At 40.7% G+C, this 21,046-nt stretch overlaps 1 protein-coding gene across 2 annotated transcripts in view; it reads right to left on the minus strand.

Moving 5' to 3' along the window:
- The window catches only part of LOC135513283 (serine/threonine-protein kinase N2-like), a 50,261-nt gene extending 29,709 nt beyond the window's left edge, over positions 1-20,552 (minus strand). Inside the window, exon 1 of one of the 2 annotated variants that reach the window (XM_064936160.1) lies at positions 19,933-20,552. In XM_064936160.1, the coding sequence (XP_064792232.1) occupies positions 19,933-19,953 (21 nt within the window). In that variant the 5' untranslated portion in view covers positions 19,954-20,552. Of the gene's footprint in view, positions 1-10,214; positions 10,487-19,932 lie in introns of those variants that run through there. The other variant, XM_064936158.1, reaches the window with a different exon arrangement.
- Positions 20,553-21,046: the final 494 nt, after the last annotated feature.

The raw sequence follows: 21,046 nt of genomic DNA on the forward strand, positions 1-21,046 counted from the left end.
TAGAGTCCAGTCCAGTCCAGTAGAGTAGAGTCCAGTCCAGTCCAGTAAAGTAGAGTATAGTCCAGTCCAGTAAAGTAGAGTAGAGTCCAGTCCAGTAAAGTAGAGTCCAGTCCAGTCCAGTAGAGTAGAGTCCAGTCCAGTCCAGTAGAGTAGAGTCCAGTCCAGTCCAGTAAAGTAGAGTATAGTCCAGTCCAGTAAAGTAGAGTAGAGTCCAGTCCAGTAAAGTAGAGTAGAGTCCAGTCCAGTAAAGTAGAGTAGAGTCCAGTCCAGTAAAGTAGAGTAGAGTCCAGTCCAGTAAAGTAGAGTATAGTCCAGTCCAGTAAAGTAGAGTATAGTCCAGTAAAGTAGAGTATAGTCCAGTCCAGTAAAGTAGAGTATAGTCCAGTCCAGTAAAGTAGAGTATAGTCCAGTCCAGTAAAGTAGAGTATAGCCCAGTCCAGTAAAGTAGAGTATAGTCCAGTAAAGTAGAGTATAGTCCAGTCCAGTAAAGTAGAGTATAGTCCAGTCCAGTAAAGTAGAGTATAGTCCAGTCCAGTAAAGTAGAGTATAGCCCAGTCCAGTATAGTCCAGTCCAGTAAAGTAAAGTAGAGTATAGTCCAGTCCAGTAAAGTAGAGTATAGTCCAGTACAGTATAGTACAGTAAAGTAGAGTATAGTCCAGTACAGTCCAGTAAAGTAGAGTCCAGTATAGTAGAGTATAGACCGGTACAGTATAGTACAGTAAAGTAGAGTCCAGTAAAGTAGAGTATAGTCCAGTCCAGTAAAGTAGAGTAGAGTCCAGTCCAGTAAAGTAGAGTAGAGTCCAGTTCAGTAAAGTAGAGTCCAGTCCAGTCCAGTAGAGTAGAGTCCAGTCCAGTCCAGTAAAGTAGAGTAGAGTCCAGTCCAGTAAAGTAGAGTCCAGTCCAGTCCAGTAAAGTAGAGTAGAGTCCAGTCCAGTAAAGTAGAGTAGAGTCCAGTCCAGTAAAGTAGAGTATAGTCCAGTAAAGTAGAGTATAGTCCAGTCCAGTAAAGTAGAGTATAGTCCAGTCCAGTAAAGTAGAGTATAGTCCAGTCCAGTAAAGTAGAGTATAGTCCAGTAAAGTAGAGTATAGTCCAGTCCAGTAAAGTAGAGTATAGTCCAGTCCAGTAAAGTAGAGTATAGTCCAGTCCAGTAAAGTAGAGTATAGCCCAGTCCAGTAAAGTAGAGTATAGCCCAGTCCAGTATAGTCCAGTCCAGTAAAGTAGAGTATAGTCCAGTCCAGTAAAGTAGAGTATAGTCCAGTACAGTATAGTACAGTAAAGTAGAGTATAGTCCAGTACAGTCCAGTAAAGTAGAGTCCAGTATAGTAGAGTATAGACCGGTACAGTATAGTACAGTAAAGTAGAGTAGAGTCCAGTACAGTAAAGTAGAGTAGAGTGCAGTAAAGTATAGTAAAGTAGAGTAGAGTCCAGTACAGTAAAGTATAGTAGAGTCCAGTACAGTAAAGTAGAGTAGAGTCCAGTACAGTAAAGTAGAGTAGAGTAGAGTAGAGTCCAGTCCAGTAGAGTAGAGTCCAGTCCAGTAAAGTAGAGTCCAGTCCAGTAAAGTAGAGTATAGTCCAGTCCAGTAAAGTAGAGTATAGCCCAGTCCAGTCCAGTAAAGTAGAGTATAGTCCAGTATAGTCCAGTAAAGTAGAGTATAGTCCAGTCCAGTAAAGTAGAGTCCAGTCCAGTCCAGTAAAGTAGAGTATAGTCCAGTCCAGTAAAGTAGAGTATAGTCCAGTCCAGTAAAGTAGAGTATAGTCCAGTCCAGTAAAGTAGAGTATAGTCCAGTCCAGTAAAGTAGAGTATAGTCCAGTCCAGTAAAGTAGAGTATAGTCCAGTCCAGTAAAGTAGAGTATAGTCCAGTCCAGTAAAGTAGAGTATAGTCCAGTCCAGTAAAGTAGAGTATAGCCCAGTCCAGTATAGTCCAGTCCAGTAAAGTAAAGTAGAGTATAGTCCAGTCCAGTAAAGTAGAGTATAGTCCAGTACAGTATAGTACAGTAAAGTAGAGTATAGTCCAGTACAGTCCAGTAAAGTAGAGTCCAGTATAGTAGAGTATAGACCGGTACAGTATAGTACAGTAAAGTAGAGTAGAGTCCAGTACAGTAAAGTAGAGTAGAGTGCAGTAAAGTATAGTAAAGTAGAGTAGAGTCCAGTACAGTAAAGTATAGTAGAGTCCAGTACAGTAAAGTAGAGTAGAGTCCAGTACAGTAAAGTAGAGTCCAGTCCAGTAGAGTAGAGTAGAGTCCAGTCCAGTAAAGTAGAGTAGAGTCCAGTCCAGTAAAGTAGAGTATAGTCCAGTCCAGTAAAGTAGAGTATAGTCCAGTCCAGTATAGTACAGTAAAGTAGAGTCCAGTATAGTAGAGTATAGACCGGTACAGTATAGTACAGTAAAGTAGAGTCCAGTAAAGTAGAGTATAGTCCAGTCCAGTAAAGTAGAGTAGAGTCCAGTCCAGTAAAGTAGAGTAGAGTCCAGTCCAGTAAAGTAGAGTATAGTCCAGTCCAGTAAAGTAGAGTATAGTCCAGTCCAGTAAAGTAGAGTATAGTCCAGTAAAGTAGAGTATAGCCCAGTCCAGTAAAGTAGAGTATAGTCCAGTCCAGTAAAGTAGAGTATAGTCCAGTCCAGTAAAGTAGAGTATAGCCCAGTCCAGTATAGTCCAGTCCAGTAAAGTAAAGTAGAGTATAGTCCAGTCCAGTAAAGTAGAGTATAGTCCAGTACAGTATAGTACAGTAAAGTAGAGTATAGTCCAGTACAGTCCAGTAAAGTAGAGTCCAGTATAGTAGAGTATAGACCGGTACAGTATAGTACAGTAAAGTAGAGTCCAGTAAAGTAGAGTATAGTCCAGTCCAGTAAAGTAGAGTAGAGTCCAGTCCAGTCCAGTAGAGTCCAGTCCAGTCCAGTAGAGTAGAGTCCAGTCCAGTCCAGTAGAGTATAGTCCAGTCCAGTAAAGTAGAGTCCAGTCCAGTCCAGTAAAGTAGAGTAGAGTCCAGTCCAGTAAAGTAGAGTCCAGTCCAGTAAAGTAGAGTATAGTCCAGTCCAGTAAAGTAGAGTATAGTCCAGTAAAGTAGAGTATAGTCCAGTCCAGTAAAGTAGAGTATAGTCCAGTCCAGTAAAGTAGAGTATAGTCCAGTCCAGTAAAGTAGAGTATAGTCCAGTCCAGTAAAGTAGAGTATAGCCCAGTCCAGTAGAGTATAGCCCAGTCCAGTAAAGTAGAGTATAGTCTAGTCCAGTAAAGTAGAGTATAGTCCAGTCCAGTAAAGTAGAGTATAGCCCAGTCCAGTATAGTCCAGTCCAGTAAAGTAAAGTAGAGTATAGTCCAGTCCAGTAAAGTAGAGTATAGTCCAGTACAGTATAGTACAGTAAAGTAGAGTATAGTCCAGTACAGTCCAGTAAAGTAGAGTCCAGTATAGTAGAGTATAGACCGGTACAGTATAGTACAGTAAAGTAGAGTAGAGTCCAGTACAGTAAAGTAGAGTAGAGTGCAGTAAAGTATAGTAAAGTAGAGTAGAGTCCAGTACAGTAAAGTAGAGTAGAGTGCAGTAAAGTATAGTAAAGTAGAGTAGAGTCCAGTACAGTAAAGTATAGTAGAGTCCAGTACAGTAAAGTAGAGTAGAGTCCAGTACAGTAAAGTAGAGTAGAGTAGAGTCCAGTACAGTAAAGTAGAGTCCAGTCCAGTACAGTAAAGTAGAGTCCAGTCCAGTAAAGTAGAGTAGAGTCCAGTCCAGTAAAGTAGAGTATAGTCCAGTCCAGTAAAGTAGAGTATAGTCCAGTCCAGTAAAGTAGAGTATAGTCCAGTCCAGTCCAGTCCAGTAAAGTAGAGTATAGTCCAGTAAAGTAGAGTATAGTCCAGTCCAGTAAAGTAGAGTATAGTCCAGTCCAGTAAAGTAGAGTATAGTCCAGTCCAGTAAAGTAGAGTATAGTCCAGTAAAGTAGAGTATAGTCCAGTCCAGTAAAGTAGAGTATAGTCCAGTCCAGTAAAGTAGAGTATAGTCCAGTCCAGTAAAGTAGAGTATAGCCCAGTCCAGTCCAGTCCAGTCCAGTAAAGTAAAGTAGAGTATAGTCCAGTCCAGTAAAGTAGAGTATAGTCCAGTACAGTATAGTACAGTAAAGTAGAGTATAGTCCAGTACAGTCCAGTAAAGTAGAGTCCAGTATAGTAGAGTATAGACCGGTACAGTATAGTACAGTAAAGTAGAGTAGAGTCCAGTACAGTAAAGTAGAGTAGAGTGCAGTAAAGTATAGTAAAGTAGAGTAGAGTCCAGTACAGTAAAGTATAGTAGAGTCCAGTAAAGTAGAGTAGAGTCCAGTACAGTAAAGTAGAGTAGAGTCCAGTACAGTAAAGTAGAGTAGAGTCCAGTCCAGTAAAGTAGAGTCCAGTCCAGTAAAGTAGAGTATAGTCCAGTCCAGTCCAGTAAAGTAGAGTATAGTCCAGTCCAGTCCAGTAAAGTAGAGTATAGTCCAGTCCAGTCCAGTAAAGTAGAGTAGAGTCCAGTCCAGTAAAGTAGAGTCCAGTCCAGTCCAGTAAAGTAGAGTCCAGTCCAGTCCAGTAGAGTATAGTCCAGTCCAGTAAAGTAGAGTATAGTCCAGTCCAGTAAAGTAGAGTATAGTCCAGTCCAGTAAAGTAGAGTATAGTCCAGTCCAGTAAAGTAGAGTATAGTCCAGTCCAGTAAAGTAGAGTATAGTCCAGTCCAGTAAAGTAGAGTATAGTCCAGTCCAGTAAAGTAGAGTATAGTCCAGTCCAGTAAAGTAGAGTATAGTCCAGTCCAGTAAAGAGTGCAGTAAAGTAAAGTAGAGTGTAGTAAAGTAGAGTAGAGTCCAGTACAGTAAAGTATAGTAGAGTCCAGTACAGTAAAGTAGAGTAGAGTCCAGTACAGTAAAGTAGAGTAGAGTCCAGTACAGTAAAGTAGAGTAGAGTCCAGCACAGTACAGTATAGTTCAGTACAGTACAGTACAGTAAAGTAGAGTATAGTCCAGTACAGTAGAGTAGAGTCCAGTACAGTAGAGTAGAGTCCAGTCCAGTAAAGTAGAGTCCAGTAGAGTATAGTCCAGCCCAGTAAAGTAGAGTATAGTCCAGTCCAGTAAAGTAGAGTATAGTCCAGTCCAGTAAAGTAGAGTATAGTCCAGTCCAGTAAAGTAGAGTATAGTCCAGTCCAGTAAAGTAGAGTATAGTCCAGTCCAGTAAAGTAGAGTATAGTCCAGTCCAGTAAAGTAGAGTATAGTCCAGTCCAGTAAAGTAGAGTATAGTCCAGTCCAGTAAAGTAGAGTATAGTCCAGTCCAGTAAAGTAGAGTATAGTCCAGTCCAGTAAAGTAGAGTATAGTCCAGTCCAGTAAAGTAGAGTATAGTCCAGTCCAGTAAAGTAGAGTCCAGTATAGTAGAGTATAGACCGGTACAGTATAGTACAGTAAAGTAGAGTATAGTCCAGTACAGTAAAGTAGAGTCCAGTAAAGTAGAGTAGAGTCCAGTAAAGTAGAGTAGAGTATAGTCCAGTACAGTATAGTCCAGTACAGTAAAGTAGAGTCCAGTATAGTATAGTAAAGTAGAGTAAAGTACAGTTCAGTAAAGTAGAGTATAGTCCAGTCCAGTAAAGTAGAGTATAGTCCAGTCCAGTAAAGTAGAGTATAGTCCAGTCCAGTAAAGTAGAGTATAGTCCAGTCCAGTAAAGTAGAGTATAGTCCAGTCCAGTAAAGTAGAGTCCAGTATAGTAGAGTATAGACCGGTACAGTATAGTACAGTAAAGTAGAGTATAGTCCAGTACAGTAAAGTAGAGTCCAGTAAAGTAGAGTAGAGTCCAGTAAAGTAGAGTAGAGTATAGTCCAGTACAGTATAGTCCAGTACAGTAAAGTAGAGTCCAGTATAGTAAAGTAGAGTAAAGTACAGTTCAGTAAAGTAGAGTAAAGTAGAGTATAGTACAGTAGAGTCCAGCACAGTAAAGTAGAGTATAGTCCAGCACAGTAAAGTAGAGTATAGTCCAGCACAGTAAAGTAGAGTATAGTCCAGCACAGTAAAGTAGAGTATAGTTCAGTACAGTAGAGTCCAGTAAAGTAGAGTATAGTACAGTAGAGTCCAGTACAGTAGAGTATAGTTCAGTACACACTAGAGCATTAGCGGTACGAGGGAGGGAAGAAAAAAAATCACTGGGGAACACAAACTCGCTCAGTTGTGCTCAACGAAGCTTGGCAAGTTATTTATTTTTGTAAATACATTTTTTGCCAAGAGAGGCCAGATGTTTGCTGGCTTCCCTTACCTTCAATGCTTCAGGAGGCAACAATGTCATACCCTTTTTGACCAGACAGCATAAGATAAATGGGCTACACATAGAGAGACAGAGGGGCGCTGTTTCACTCGCTCGGATGCTTTCTCCTGTGAGATACATTCAGCCTCTAGAGAATTGAAGAAAAATATTTAAAAACACACAAAAAAGAGACGAAAGATAATTATGTTTTTTCCATTTTTTGTCTTGGTCTATTTTTTGGGGAGGCCTGGCATCCATGAATACACCACTGCACACTAGATTGGATCATTACGAAGTTGTCAAAGTAGAACAAAATGTTCTTATACCAACATGATAGGTTTTATTAAAAAGATAAATTGTCAGTTGCGTCGTCAACTCTGCTATAAATCATAAATTAATATTTTTATAAAGACAAAACACATTTATCCAAAAGGAACAAGTAACCTACACAGTTATAAAACACATCTTCAAAATATTATATTTATATAAAATACATTTGTGAATGACCTGTCCTAAAAGGCTATTCGTATGAACATTTTAATTAAGAAATAACAAAAGCACAGCTGTTTTGAAATACAATCTAGGATTCTAATTTAATATAGCCTTTGGCATGAATATTTGAATAAGGCCAAATAAAAAACAAAACATGTTGTCGACGAACACCAGGGCCGGCTGGTCATGGCTAAAAGGGATCAGTTTAACGTCAGATTTGACATTTCGTAGCAGGTTAGGAGAACTTACAGAGCAGGTCAGGATCATTAAAGTAGCCGGTTAGGAGACTTAAGTTGAGGTTAGGAAAATTGTTAGCTAAAATGCTAAAAATTTCTACTTTTGACGTTAATTTGACAGAAGCTGGATCCCTTCTTTTAGGGAAAGGGGGATACCTAATCAGTTGTACAACTGAATGCCTTCAACTGAAATGTGTCTTCCTGCATTTAAATCAGGAAGACACATCGTCGTCCGCGGCCGGGGAACAGGGGGTTAACTTTCTTGCTCAGGGGCAGAACAACAGATTTTTACCTTGTCAGGTCGGGGATACGATCCTTTCAGTTACTGGCTCAAAGCTCTGACCACTAGACTACCTGCTGGTTACTGGCCCAACGCTCTAACCACTAGACTACCTGCTGGTTACTGGCCCAACACTCTGACCACTAGACTACCTGCTGGTTACTGGCCCAACGCTCTAACCACTAGACTACCTGCTGGTTACTGGCCCAACGCTCTACCACTAGACTACCTGCTGGTTACTGGCCCAACGCTCTAACCACTAGACTACCTGCTGGTTACTGGCCCAACGCTCTAACCACTAGACTACCTGCTGGTTACTGGCCCAACGCTCTAACCACTAGACTACCTGCTGGTTACTGGCCCAACGCTCTACCACTAGACTACCTGCTGGTTACTGGCCCAACGCTCTAACCACTAGACTACCTGCTGGTTACTGGCCCAACACTCTGACCACTAGACTACCTGCTGGTTACTGGCCCAACACTGACCACTAGACTACCTGCTGGTTACTGGCTCAAAGCTCTAACCACTAGACTACCTGCTGGTTACTGGCTCAAAGCTCTAACCACTAGACTACCTGCTGGTTACTGGCTCAAAGCTCTAACCACTAGACTACCTGCTGGTTACTGGCTCAACGCTCTGACCACTAGACTACCTGCTGGTTACTGGCCCAACGCTCTAACCACTAGACTACCTGCTGGTTACTGGCCCAACGCTCTGACCACTAGACTACCTGCTGGTTACTGGCCCAACGCTCTAACCACTAGACTACCTGCTGGTTACTAGTCCAACGCTCTGACCACTAGACTACCTGCTGGTTGCTGGCCCAATGCTCTAACCACTAGACTACCTGCTGGTTACTGGCCCAACGCTCTGACCACTAGACTACCTGCTGGTTGCTGGCTTAACGCTCGAACCACTAGACTACCTGACGCCACAGCAGAAGGAAGAGGACACTTCGCGTCCACAAAAATGAATAAATTATAAAACTGATGTTGGACAATCAAATTCGATATGTAACTCCATTTTTACAAGGCTGTTTCATTGAGGAAAAGCTCATTCTGACCCTGTGAAATGAGGCCGGCGGCATCCATTTTATGAACGCACTTGTTTCCAAAACTCAAATAAAAAAAATTGTGAGTTAACAGTTCTACTGGATGAGCTTAAAGAAAAAGCTTTAACGTCCTGACTGATGTCTTGGGATGTTGCTTCAATATATCCACATTTTCCTTTCTCATGATGCCATCTATTTTGTGAAGCGCATCAATCCTTGCTGCAGCAAAGCCCCCCCACAACATGCCACCCCCGTGCTTCAAGGTTGGGATGGTGTTCTTTGGCTTGCAAGCATCCCCCTTTTCCTCCAACATAATGATGGCCATTATGGCCAAACAGTTCTATTTTTGTTTCATCAGACCAAGTACGATCTTTGTCCCCATGTGCAGTTGAAAACCGTAGTCTGTCTTTTTTAAGGCGGTTTTGGAGCAGTGGCTTCTTCCTTGCTGAGCGGCCTTTCAGGTTATGTCGATATAGGACTGGTTTTACTTATTGATTACAACTATATGGCTCATTGATTACAACTATATGTCCTAATATAGGTAGTTGGCTGCCTATATTAGTGATTAACATTGTTACTCTCTGATATGAATGGTTGGCAACGATGATTCGTTTCTAAGTGCTACTGAATAAGTTCAACTGAAATGCATGTGATACAGATAATTACTCAATCAATCCATTCCAAATCCTTATACATAACGCGGGGGGGGGGGGGGTTGACCTGGCCGAGGACAGCAGCAGAGCTGCTAGGACTGGGCCTGACAAGCACAATCACTTGCCCTCTAATTTAAGTGCATTTGAGGAGGAACTTGGCCTGCTCAGAGTGAGCGGCTGCTGTCGGGAAGTGCAAACTGTCCAACTCAGTAGCTCGATGTGCATCAGCCTCATTACTTTGACCTCAAGAAAGAGTGATCTGGAGGGCGTCTTTACTCTCGTTTTTTGGGGAAATAATCCTCTCTCTCGGCAGGCAGGCACACTAGAGAAGGGGATAATCAACACAATCTTCAAACAGTAATACACCCAACACTAATTTCCCAGCAGCTTGAGGATTTAATATGAAGTATGTTAGCCTTTGATGTTGGAGCACATCGACTGGTATTTCCGTCAATGAATAAAAAGCCTTATTTTGAAATGGATTTTTGTTGTCGTTGACGATTTGGGTCAGCAACCATTTTATTTAACAGCTTTTCTTTTCTTTTTGAAAGCCGGCATTTACCAGGAAACCCTGATTCATATCCAGAATTACGTGTGTGTGTGTGTGTGTGTGGGGGGGGGGGGTACAGAGCAGGGAACCATGACTACATTCTGTAAATCCACTTCACTCACCATAGTTCAATAACCAAAATAAAAAAAAATTCTAAAGTCATAGCTGACATCTTTGAATCTTGAGCAGATATTTTTTGGGAAAACGTAGTCAAACTGAAGGAGATTTGACAGAAATTCTGTTAATAAACGTTGAATCTGTTCTAGTAAATGTGTTCTTGTTAAAAGAATTCTATGTAAATTGTTAAACGGTGTCCTTGTGCATAGAGTTTAATGGTTTGTTAAACTTTGAAATCAATGGTTTTGGTTTGGGAAACATTCTAAGTGAAAAATCAGAGTATCAGCGCAATTGCATTACTGTGGAATTGCTGTACTGGATTTAAAAAAAAAGGCAAAGATCTCTTCACAAATATACAGTATCAACTTCAATGGAGTTGTAGACAAGCTGTTTAAATGATCTGACGATGTGGCTATACTGCGTAGACAAAGCAGGCCATTGTGTTATCTGACCTTGTTTAGCGAGTTCATCTTGAGCTATAAACCACAACTCATACAGAAATGCTGACTGCCATAATTAGTATAGAGAAGAACTTGACATGCACTATGATGAATGTAATGAGGGAGACAACTCCTAAAGAGCTGAACAGGTTTTCCTTACCATGTCCATGACATTACGCACAGAGGCATGAACCGATCCAAGCATTTTCGAATGTACTGTACAAGCCCCCCCCTCTGTTTCCTTGGTTTGAAACAAGTTCACAAACTGGAGAGGTAGTATAATCCACTGCTATGAAGCACCACGGCCATATTGGTTGGTACTTCGTACAGGAGTCTGCAGTCACTCAGCTTGGTTTAGTTATGGTGTATTTTGTTTTCACAGCCTGCTCCTCGCGGCGTCAGAATAGCTGATAAGCAGTTTGGAGAGGACTGAGGAGGACAAATCCCGCTAAGCTGTTGTAGTGGATAAAACCCCAGTGATGCAAGCAGAGGAGTTAAGTATCGTTTACACCCCAGGGTTGGGTGTTTAAAGGAACACGGTTCCCAAAACCACAGACGAGAAGAATAACACATCCACATTTCAACCCAATACCGCCATGAAAAAAAATATCCTCCATCCATCCTCTTGCCAGACAGACAAGGGATATTTCAATGTAGCCTGAGGCGGTGATTGAACCACCGCGTAACTGACGGTTAAGTACGAAGACCGTCACGAACATAAAATAGCCGTCAAAACTGTTAAAAAATTTAAAAAAATAAAATGGCCTACATTCATCATCACTTTTATTTATTAGCTTTATTTTCATGTAGACAAACTTGACCTAACAGTGGGAGTGTTTACTAATGATTATAAAGTCGTTGTTTTGCGAACTTAAGTCAGTCTACATCTCTCCCCAACTGCCGTCTGACGATCCAGTAGCTCATCCGCTAGATATGCGGGGCGTAGAAGCTCTTGCCTATAGGCTGTGTGGACTTTCTTTTATACAATGGTTTCATTTCTGTCTAGTGAATAAATACATTGGTCTTGTTTTAAATAAAAGATGGATGTGTCTGACTATTCAATAATTATTCAACAGCAGTCAACAAGGTTGTTCTGGCGCTGAGGCCCGACAATGAGCTAATGTGTCAAAATGGACAATCCAACAAGGCATATAGGTTATAATTTGACACAGATTATTTTCTTACATTTTCTTAATTTATATAGACTACTCAACACTGTTAAATAGGCTCTTGACATGTTGCATGTATTTGTTCACATTTGAATGGATTGTCAATTGGGGCGGCAGGGTAGCCTAGTGGTTAGAGCGTTGGACTAGTTAACTGGAAGGTTGCAAGTTCAAACCCCCGAGCTGACAAGGTACAGATCTGTCGTTCTGCCCCTGAACAGGCAGTTAACCCATTGTTCCTAGGCCGTCATTGAAAATAAGAATTTGTTCTTAACTGACTTGCCTAGTTAAATAAAGGTAATATATATAAATTGAGATTGATTGTAATATATATAAATTGTGTCAAATTATAACCTATATGCCTTGTTGGATTGTCCATTTTGACACATTAGCTCATTGTCGGGCCTCAGCGCCAGAACAACCTTGTTGACTAATTAATTAATATATATATATATATATATATAATATTTATTTATATATATATATTATAAATACAAATATATATAAATAAATACAAATATATAAATAAATACAAATATATAAATACAAATATACATACAAATATATAAATATACATATAAATATACATATAAATATACATATAAATATACATATAAATATACATAAATAAATATATAAATATAAATAAATATATAAATATATAAATTGCATCTTCATGTTCCCACATTGTTGCAGTGTCAGCAAAGGTGTGAGGAATGATGACAGGTGAGAGTTCAGCCAAGCTCCTTTCATGGTTCATCCTAGCTATAGGATGAATAGCCCATATCCTAGCGTCCTCTCCTGCCAATTTGACCGCAGCAGAGTTTGTGACGTTATGCAAATTGTTCAAAAATGTGCATCAATCTATTTTTCAGAATTCCTCTCGAATCTGACATTCCTTACATTTGTATACTCGACTAATATTTAGAGGTAATAATACCAAAATGTTACTGATAATAACGAATTGTAACCGTAACGGATCTACTGTAACCTGTTGTACCGTAGCTGTCAACACAACAGTCACTAGGTCACCAAGGAAACAGCCTGGTTGTCCAGACACCAAAACACACAGAACTCCGCCATTTAGCCTCAGAGCCTAAAAACACTAGAACCTCCAACGGACCAATGACGTTTGGATTTTGTAAATAAATAAGCCAACAAATATATTTTTTTTTAAAAGCTTCACTTGCTTCTTTCCTGACTTTGCCGTAATGTTTGTATTTTACATGTCATTACAAATCAAACATATTGAGCAATGAGTTTAGATTTTTCTTTTACTGTTAATTAAAAATAATAATAATTGCGCCTCTCTCCTCTGAATGAATGACAGGCTAAATGGAGGAATGGGCGATAGAAACTGATAATTGTGCACTTTACTTCGCAATCGAATTTAAAATTAGGCTGAATGATAAGGAGGGTGAAGCCGTGGATTTAATGTAGAACAATAGTGCAATGAAGAATTGTGGCCATGGTGACTGAAATCGTGAGTTTAGAGAAGAGAAAACGAGATGACGGAGTCAGTCATTAAAAGGCACAATAAAGGGTCCCGTACAAGCAATAAATGACAATGGTTTTCATACACTATTATATACACACACAAAAGTATGTGGACACCGCTTCAAATTAGAGGATTCGGCTATTTCAGCCACACCCGTTGCTGACAGGTGTATACAAATCGAGAAGACAGCTAGGCAATCTCCATAGACAAACATTGGCAGTATAATGGCCTTACTGAAGAGCTCAGTTACTTTCAACGTGACACCGGCATAGGATGCCACTTTTCCAACGTCTAGGAGCAACACTTCCTCAGCCGCAAAGTGGTAGGCCACACAAGCTCACAGAATGGAACCGCGTGTAAAAAAAATATCATCCGTCCTTGGTTGCAACACTCACTACTGAGTACCGAGTTCCAAACTGCCTCTGGAAGCAACGTCAGCACAAGAACTGTTCGTCAGGGACTTTATGAGATGGGTTTCCATGGCCGAGCAGCCACACACAAGCCTAAGATCACTGTGCACAATGCCAGGCATCGGCTGGAGTGGTGTAAAGCCATTGGACTCTTGAGCAGTGGAAACTCGTTCTCTGGAGAGATGAATCCCGCTTCACCATCTGGCAGCGTGACAGATGACTCTGGGTTTGGCAGATGCCAGGAGAACACTACCTGCCCCAATGAATTGTGCCCACTGTAAAGTTTGGTGGAGGAGGAATAATGGTCTGGGTCTGAATGGAAGCAAGTCCGGCAGCAAATGTTCCAACTTCTAGTGGAAAGTCTTCCCAGAAGAGGTGGAGGCTGTTATAGCAGCAAAGGGGGGAGGGACCAACTTCATATTAATGCCCATTATTTTAGAATTAGATGTTCAATTAGCAGGTGTCAATTAGCAGGTTCTCTTAACTTCGGTCATGTAGTGCATTTTGTCATTTTCACACATTTTAAAGCTTTACATTTGTGCCTATTTAACAGCGTTGGCGCTCATGTTGATATTTTCCATTACTGGACTATCATTCACTATAACTCTAATACTAATGAAAACATGCTGTGTGTTGCAGTAGGCCATTAGAATAATGCAAAACATATAATTGACTCTATTCAAGTTGATGACGGAAGGGAAGCGAACGATGCCAGTCAGCCAGCACATCGAAACTACACCTAAACTAATTTCACACATAATAAGAATTATTATGTTGTCAAATTGTACACACCTTGGAATTGGCACAGGCAGGGAGAGGAGCAGAGTCACAAGCAGGTAAAACAGTTTTGATTTCTATATAGTATCAGAAAAAGCTGCAGTTTCTATGATACTTACCTTCGTCAAATAACTACATTCAACAGCTCAATTTCCAAATATAACTTTTTACAAGTATAACCACACTGTCTGTGTTCAGCACATGAACACTCATGGCAGCTTTGCTCAGGCTACTAAGCAAAGACTAGTAGTAACTAGTCTAACTTCCACAATGTTTGTTTAGGGATGCACAACATGTCGGTGAACATATCGGAAGATATTAGCTAAAAATGCCAACGTCGGTATCGGCCCGATGTCTGGTTTAAAGCCGATGTACATAACATGACGTAATAACGCCACGTAAAATGTAGCGCTACACGTGCAACACAGCATTCCTAACCTGGCCCACAATGTCTGTGGATCGAGCGGTCAACAAGTCAAAGTCATTTGAACAGCATTCCTAACCTAGCCCACAATGTCTGCTGTGTGGATCGAGCGGTCAACAAGTCAAACAGTCAATTGAAATTTGAGTAAGAACATTTCAGAGAGGAAGCGCCAAGATACTGGAATTCATTGCCCTTGACAATCAACCGTTCTCTGTCGTGGGTGATGTTGGCTTTCGCCGACTGGTTGTAGCGACCGGTACACACCAACATTACCATGTGCGCTATTGTTCAGATGTTTTCCTACCGGAGTTACACAGTAATAGTGTCACTGCTATTAGCTTCACTACATACTATGGAACGCCGGTTGGGTCTTTGCTTGTCAAAAAAGATGTCAAAATAGTGTTATTTGACTCGTTAAATAAGCTTTTAATTTGGACACGTAAAATAACACAGTTCTATTATAGAATGTTGTGTGTTCTGAATTTGCACGTGAAAGCCAAGCGCCACCACTATTATCAGTAGCACTGTCAAAGCTGTACGAAACAAGTGTTGAACGATGCCATATTTAGAGTAGATAATGGTAAACAACGTTGGAATGTGAAGCAAATGAAATGGGGACAGTCTACTCGGTGACACCCACAGAACACAACTGAAGAATTTACGCAAATACTAGCCTTGTAGCTCTTATCGCGGGACTGTTACTGTGTGAATCACCTTCCCAGTCAGCCTATTGTGTGTATCGACATTCATACGTCACTGTACAGCTTTACCTAAGGATTGGGGATCAGTCTACTCAATACCTAATATCTTTTTTCCCAACGTCCTCGGAGATATTCGACTTCAAAACATCCATGCGGTATTGTTTTTCCTCTGGGATAGTGTTCAATACACAGGTTGACAATAAATGTGGATCAATTCACAGTTGTTTGAGTGCCGCAATAAGAGCTACGATGCTAATGTTCTCTGGGTGTCACTGTAGACTGATACCCCCGGTCATTGATCCACAATCCATAGGAAAGGCTATGCAGTGAAAAAAGATGCGCCCAAAGCAATTCTAAAGTTTAATACATCCAGTGTGATTTCAACAGCTTTTTGTCAAATTAACAAATTCATGTCTTTTGTTGATTTTATATAAACAACATTCCAACCTCGTTTAGCATGATCTATTCAATTACGGCATAATTCTACTATTTGTAATCATTTGCATCACTGTCAATGACATACTTCTATTTTGAAGGCTAACCGTTAAGTCCACTATTGTGGCTAATCCTTATTATGGCTAGCTTCACATAGATGGGTCCGACCACCATTAATCAAATAAGAAGTCTTGTAAAAAATCAGGGTCATTTTAGATGACACGTAGCTATATAGTTAGCTACAAACTATATAGCTACTGAAACAGATGTCGTTTTGCTATGTTTTAGGGGAAGAACATTGTTTGCATCCATGAGCTAGCTAGCTTTTTAAAATGTATTTTTATGACCAGCACTGTAGATGCACGAAACAACTTTACCAGCATCATAGCATCCATAATCGATGAATCGTTGTGCCTTATGAAATACGAGTGACAATGAAATCGGTGTAATAACTACGTATAAAATGTATGAACGCGTTAAATTATGTGACGTGCAGTCATATTCAGGTCCTGATTGGTCAACAAGCTTACATGACACATCATAGTGTTATGTGACGTGCAGTCATATTCAGGTCCTGATTGGTCAACAAATCTTTTTGACACATCATAGTGTTATGTGGCGTGCAGTCATATTCAGGTCCTGATTGGTCAACAAACCTATTTGACACATCATAGTGTTATGTGACATGCAGTCATATTCTGGTCCTGATTGGTCAACAAACCTATTTGACACATCATAGTGTTATGTGGCGTGCAGTCATATTCAGGTCCTGATTGGTCAACAAGTTTACATGACACATCATAGTGTTATGTGACGTGCAGTCATATTCAGGTCCTGATTGGTCAACAAACCTATTTGACACATCAGTGTTATGTGACGGGCAGTCATATTCAGGTCCTGATGTGTCAAAAAGGTTTGTTGACCAATCAAAGTGTTTGACCTGCAAAGACCCAAACGGCGTTCCATAGAAATCCTGGTTGAGAATGAAACAACTGAACAATGAAACAGGACAGCAGGTAAGTGAAAGAAATAGGTTTTGATTATGTTTTACTGGTAATGGGGACATAAGTAAATACCCCAAAAAATAATTTTTGGTCTGTGTGGTTTGTGTAACCTTTTTTTAACTAGGCAAAAGTCAGATAAGAACAAATTCTTATTTACAATGACGGCCTACACAGGCCAAACCTGGACGACGCTGGGCCAATTGTGAGCCACCCTATGGGACTCACCAATCACGGCCGGATGTGATACAGCCTGGATTCAAACCAGGGACTATAGTGACACCTCTTGCACTGAGATGCAGTGCCTTAACACATACACATGGATGTAGTGGTCTAACTATTGAACTGTACGAGGATGCTTAAAAGGCCTCTAAAATGTGTAATATCGGTATCGGGTTGTTTGGCAAGGAAAATATTGGATATCGGTATTGGCCAAAAATACCATGTGGGTGCATCACCAGTTTAGTCCTTTTAAAATGCAGTCATATAAATGTACATTTGTGATAGATTTAACTCTTGACCTAGTTGTTTTTCATTTTTATTATGTGTTGTTGTTGGAAGTGCGCCATGGTCAGTTTAGCTCAGAAAATGTCGCCCATGTCAATCTCCCGCCACACGAAGCTACATAGTTCTACCTAATGAGCGGGCCGGCCGTGCTACAGTGTTGTACTTCTATGACCCTCAGTTGATTTTGCAACATGCTTATTTGCTGAAAGGGCCGGCGGCTTTAGTGTTAAGAGTTTCAGTTTAGAAAGATGAGTCAGACTCCGACAGAAGAATGTAGAAATGTAGTTTCAGGCATTCCTCCAACATTGGAACCAACCTCCAGCAAAAAATAAAATGTGCTGGGCTGAAGGACAGGGTCTTAGCATAGCGAGAGACAGAGAAAGCGAGGGGGAGAGAGAGAAAGCGAGGGGGAGAGAGAGAAAGCGACAGACACAGATGAGACAAATGGCAGCCTGATTGCGTAACTCACTAATTCCCCCTGTGGGATAACAGGTGTCCACGTGCTGTTTAAAGCAAAAGACTATTGGAGGTACACTGTTGTACTTTGTAACCCTCAGTCTTTTTCACAAACATGCTTATTATGACTGACTGTAATAACAATTTAGAGTCATGGGTGTAGTCCAAAATGGCCTCTTAACCCACACATTTGACTAGTCCCACTCCATCCACACTGACTAAATGGATAGCGTTGGCCTATAAACCAACATTTAGGGGAGACCTCAACCTCTTTATTAAAATGTGTTATTGTACCACGACATGTTGAATACTGATACTGCTATTAATATCTGATTAATCTTGTCCGTTTTAGCCTGGATCCAGATTTAGCCTGGATTCGAACCAGGGAATTGGTTCTTGCACTGAGATGCAGTGCCTTAGACCGCTGTGCCACTCAGAAGCCCATCCGGTAACAGAATTACATCATGGGTGCCTGATTTGTACTATACAGAAGTGCATCATTATGGATATGAATATCATTCTCAACGTCTGTTTCACAAGTTTGGACATCACGGCACAGCATTACTTTGACCACCAAACAGAAAGGGGAAAACATATGAGGTGAACATAACAGTATGACATTGGAAGGGAAGACAGGAGCAGGAGACCCTATGAGGTGAACAGTGGAAGGGAGGACAGTAGCAGGAGACCCTATGAGGAGAACAATAGAATGGAGGACAGTAGCAGGAGACCCTATGAGGTGAACAGTGGAAGGGAGGACAGTAGCAGGAGACCCTATGAGGAGAACAATAGAAGGGAGGACAGTAGCAGGAGACCCTATGAGGTGAACAGTGGAAGGGAGGACAGTAGCAGGAGACTCTATGAGGTGAACAGTGAAAGGGAGGACAGTAGCAGGAGACCCTATGAGGTGAACAGTGGAAGGGAGGACAGTAGCAGGAGACCCTATGAGGTGAACAGTGGAAGGGAGGACAGTAGCAGGAGACCCTATGAGGTGAACAGTGGAAGGGAGGACTGTAGCAGGAGGCCCAACTGTGGTTTATGATCAACTACTATGATTTCCCATTGTAGCCAATTCAATTGCAGTATTTCTGATACCAAAATCTGTTTTTATTAAACGAACAGAATTACACATTTTAATCACTTAATAAATCATAAGCAAACCTGATATCAGTAAAAACACTTTTGGTAAAGAGTTAAGACACAAGGCAATGTTTCTTAAACTTACAGAAGGCAATTTTTTTAAATCAAAAACTAAATAAAGTAGTTGTCAGGGGTCTTTAATTCAACAATAGTGTCTTTTGATGAATTTCTAATACATTTTAAAGACTTTCTGGTAAATGTCTAAGACCCCTTTACCGAAGTCCTTTGCGTAGGCTTATTACACATTTTGGGGATAGATAAATGGTTATACATGCCTTAATTTCACCCCATAAAACATAGAGGTATATCAAATAGAAGCCAAGAGTCTAACTTCACATGGTGGTGCTCATGGGTCCTTTTACAGGTTACAGGTGCAAATTAGCCTGGGGAACGAGGTCACATTCAACACAACCCTAAAGTGCCCCTCCAGACCATAAGGCAGGGGTTGTACCAAGTCATTCATAAAGAAGGCCTAACTCAGAGGATATACATCCAACTGTTGGAATTCCATGTTCTTGATAACCACAAGAGGAACAATCCCCTTCCTTGTTTGTAAAACCCCTTCCATAACCCCCTTACCCTCTGCTCTCCCCTCACTGCTCTGAACCCAAAGAGCTATACTCTAGTCACCTGAAGTTAATGAATCAAATCTAATTGTATTTTGTCACATGCGCCGAAATAGAACAAGAGATAAATAATTTTAAGAGCAGCAGTAAATAACAACAGCGGGGCTATCCTAGGTGGTCAGTTGGTGGACATTTTGCTGATTCATAACGATAAATAACCTATAGAGCCCTACCAGAGAAACGTGAAGTTTGAACATAAATAACTTTGCTAGTATAGGTGATTGTTCATATGACAATTGATAGGTATAACATTCAAATTAGTAGTTGTAAGGGTCATACAAAAATAAAATAAAACGATGGTGCACATTAATGTTGTAATCGTATCGTTCAATATATCGTTATAATGCAATACGTTTATCGCAATAACGATTTTTGTCCATATGACCCAGCTCTGTGAGGTGCTTTAAACAAACTGTCACACCCACAGACAGAGATTGGTTTGACATAATCTGACTAACAGAGATTAGGGCATATTACTTTATTGATCACGTGAATAATTTCACTTCCGCTTTAAGAAGCAATCAAACAAAATAGGCTAGGGAGGGATTATGCAAAGGAATACAATCACATTTTGTCTGTAACACTACAGCCACAGTTAGGACACAGCGTAACAAGGTATAAACAAATTCCTACCAAGGCCAGTCCTTCACAGAAATAACCATGACCTGAAAACGAAAGATGTCATTATAGGCCCACAAACTGTTGTAAAACAAAGCGTTTAGTTGCAGAGCTCTTACCTGTAGGGAATCCGCCGCCATCTTGGTTTTTCAACTTTGAATAAAACTCGGGACAGAGGATATGGGACGACTCATATGAAGAAAAAATGTTTTTCCTCCCGTAGCCTATGCAGGATATTTTCCTAAAAATACGAATTCCTACTTCGTAAATCTGAAATCATCAGTAATCACCTCTCTTCGTGGTTAACATAGGAACTTTCCCATTACTGTATTTTTAGACTTCATTATGTAGGCTTTTCAAAAAGATTCAACCGCAAAACAATCCCAAAATATTATCTTGTAGTTCTCTCCTTATGTATAACTAAAAATACTAAACGCAAGCGCTCCTATCCTGAAATCGACCTCAGAAACACACCGAATTAAAAACTTTATGCGCTGTTCCGACTGAACGTTGTCTGCCAGTCCAGCAACAAATTCACACACTATTTGTAGCTTTCAAAACAACTGTGAACTCGGAAATATCCGACTTCAGTGCGTTCAAGACAACTGGGAACTGGGGAAAAACGAGCTCTGACTGGGAAAAATCTTTTTGAACGGTCATCCAACTCGGGAACTCTGTAGAGTTTCGATTTTCCGACAAGAAGATCACTGACCCAGTTGTCTAGAAATTACCATAACCTATAGTCGCAGAGTGTGCTTTCCACACGCCCATTAATTTTCTTTCGACACACCCACTCGTCCATTCCCCGGTCGCCATATTGGGATGCAGCTACACCCCCTTCTTGCTCTAACCAATATAAACCACAGCCTGGCGTTTCCAATGGGAATAAATGCGCCATAGTGGGAAAAACAAGCAAGGAGGGGGGCAGAGCTAAAGACGAGTTTGTGAGATCCTATTGGCGCGTTCTAGCCTCATCTGCATATGTCCGTTAGGGAACGCCTACTTTGTGAAGTGCGCGTGTGCAATAACTCAATTCGCCTTTGCTTTGCACTCTTTCTAAACAACATGATTAAAAAAAAAAACTTTTGCAAATGGTAAAGTATAAAAATCGCGGTCCACTCTGTTCATAACATATTCTAGTTTTGGGAACATCAAACTGTACTGAGATCACACGTTTCATCGCTGAGAACATTTGCAGAATTTTGGCCAAAATCCATCTTGTTCCATCTTCTC

Source organism: Oncorhynchus masou, chromosome 24 (assembly GCF_036934945.1).
Source record: "Oncorhynchus masou masou isolate Uvic2021 chromosome 24, UVic_Omas_1.1, whole genome shotgun sequence".
In the NCBI taxonomy this organism is placed as follows: Eukaryota; Metazoa; Chordata; class Actinopteri; order Salmoniformes; family Salmonidae; genus Oncorhynchus; species Oncorhynchus masou.